General features: G+C 25.5%; 1 protein-coding gene across 1 annotated transcript; it reads left to right on the top strand.

The window, feature by feature from the left end:
- Positions 1–1,268: 1,268 nt before the first annotated feature.
- Positions 1,269–1,889, top strand: LOC110616999. Its single transcript, XM_021759564.2, has one exon. The coding sequence runs from the start codon at positions 1,499–1,501 to the stop codon at positions 1,670–1,672; it is 174 nt and encodes a 57-aa protein (XP_021615256.1). The 5' UTR covers positions 1,269–1,498; the 3' UTR covers positions 1,673–1,889.
- Positions 1,890–2,588: the final 699 nt, after the last annotated feature.

The raw sequence follows: 2,588 nt of genomic DNA, 5'->3' as shown, positions 1-2,588 counted from the left end.
ATTTTTTTAATAAATTCTAAAATTAATTTAAAATAATAAAATTATAATCTAATATATATCCTTATTTAAAAAATTTAGTCTTATGATATATCTTTTAAGATTTCCTTAATTAACTCAAATTAATTTAAAAATACAATTATAATCTATTTTAAAAATTATATATTATATTTTCATTTAAAAATCTATAATTAATAATCATATATAAAAAAATATGATATTCGTTTTTAGAATTATATATAGTATTGTTAATATTAGTATTATTAAATTTATTATTGTTTAGAAAATGAAAGTAATTTTTTTTTTTAAATTTTGAGTGCAATAGTTAATAGTTGAAATAAAAGTTAAAATAAAATTAAATAAGAAATTGAAATGACACCAAAATTGTTTTAAAATTAAATAAAAGCAGAAATCAAAATTTAATTTTAAGTATAATTTTATAAAATAATATTTTTTTATTATTTTGAAACTTTTATAGTCTTTTATCATTTGGAAATGATAAAAGATTTTTTCAAGATATTTAAAAAAAATTTTACCGTGTTAATTTAGTAGATTGAAATTGAATATTTTTAAATATTATAAATAATGTCTAAAAACCTAATGTTCAAAACTTGTACTTTTTCCTAAATACAATCCTTCAAATGACTTTAAAATTTCAAGTTAAACAAGATTTTATTTGATTTAAATGTATTATTTTTTAAAAATTTATTTTAAAAAAATAATTTACTTAAATTAAAAAAATAACTTTTTTATAAAAAAATAATTTTAACTTTTTAAAAAAATTAAAAAAACTAAACAAATATAATTTTAATATTTTTGTGAGAAATTGGAGTTTTTTTAATTATTCCAACCTAAATAAAGGTTATTGAAAATAAATTCAATTAATTCTATATATATATTTTTAAGAGTAAAATAAAATTAATTTAAATTTGAATCGATTAAATCAATATAAATAAATTATAACATAATATAATATTTTTTATAATAAAATATTATTTTTATCAATGTTATATTTTTATAATTTTAAATATAAAATTTTTAATATTTTAATTAAAAAAATTTTAAAAATATATAAATATAATAAATAATTTTTAAAATTACAAAAATAAATTTTATTATATAATTTTTTTATTATTAAAAAATAATATTATATTAAATGAGTTTTATTTAAACTTGAAATAAAGTCCATAAATTTTATTAATATAAAAAATTTAAATTAAATTTATTTAATTGTAGAGCGAAAATATAAGGGTTTAATTGTTCATACATTCAAAGGTTATTTGTATGTCGAGCCCAGCCAGCCTCCATAAGATGCGTGTGACCAACCCTGATCCCTGTTTCATCCTATCAGTAGAGACGCGAGCAATCCAAGAAGTGTGTCCGGGCGTGTCAGATCCTTCCAGAACCCAAACCCCTCCATCCGTATAAAACTTTACAGCACTAAAACTCCGACCAGCGGCGGCGATTGCAGCTGCAATTGCACAGTAGCATAGCGTAGGCGATGGGGATAATAAGGAGCTGTTTCTCCTTCATAGTAGGCACGGTTACTGGGGTTTACATTGCTCAGAACTACGACGTTCCCAACATCAAGAAGCTCGCCACCAGTGGCCTCTTCATGGCCAAGCTCATCGAAGAGAAGTACCGCAAGCCCAAGAACAAGAACGACGACGATTAGCCCCATAATTATCAACAGACGACAGGTTCCCTGCTTCTTTTGTTTTATATATAATTTTCTAGAATGAATTATTGGATCATACTCGATTTATGATTTTGCTGTAGGAGAAAATTTATACAAAATCAAACTGTGAGTTTTATTTGGAGTTATCTTTGTATTGGATATCTAATTCATCTTATTTGCAATTGAATTTTGCCCTCTTTTTTTTATGGGAAAATTGAAATCTGCATCTGTGAATCTGTGATTTTTATTGGAATTAGTTGCATTGGTAATTATCTGAATTTGTACTGAGGAATGCGAGCAGTCCGATCTATTGCAATATTAAGGTGATTCGAGGAAACTGCAATGGTGAATTATTTATACATATTGCATGATTGGAAATTTTATTTTCAAGGAAGGAGGCAGCCTATTTGCTAGTTGCTTTGAGGGTTCTTATAACTCACAAGAACCCTTGCCAGATAGCTGGATTGATAAGCAAACCACGATTTACATGAATAAGCTGGGGTACCTACAATATTTGCGAGAAATATACATACTGGAAGAATGATAATAATTTCATGCCAAGTTGGAGTAAATTGGTTCTCGGAGAATAAAAAATGATGACTTGGGAGGACAATTTTCGCATCTATAAATAATATAATTGAACTAGGAATTTTGTTGGACCTAGTGACATAGGTATTGGTCTGATTTCTACAATTAGTTTCGATCATTTGTTTGTGTAGCCACAGCTACCTTTTCAGCCTGTGATCTGTGATGATTGGGAAACTGAATTGGTTATTTATGCCATCAATATGTTGGATTTATGGAATAGCACTTGTTTATAGTTTACTGGAGCTAACATGTTGAAGTTATGGCTGAATTGGACTGGGGGTTACGGTGGATATCCAAGGAGTCTTCAATACCATCTTCTGTACAC

Source organism: Manihot esculenta, chromosome 6, assembly GCF_001659605.2.
Source record: "Manihot esculenta cultivar AM560-2 chromosome 6, M.esculenta_v8, whole genome shotgun sequence".
Taxonomy (NCBI): domain Eukaryota; kingdom Viridiplantae; phylum Streptophyta; class Magnoliopsida; order Malpighiales; family Euphorbiaceae; genus Manihot; species Manihot esculenta.
Note: the sequence above shows the minus strand (reverse complement) of the source record. Positions and strands in the feature narration are given on the sequence as shown.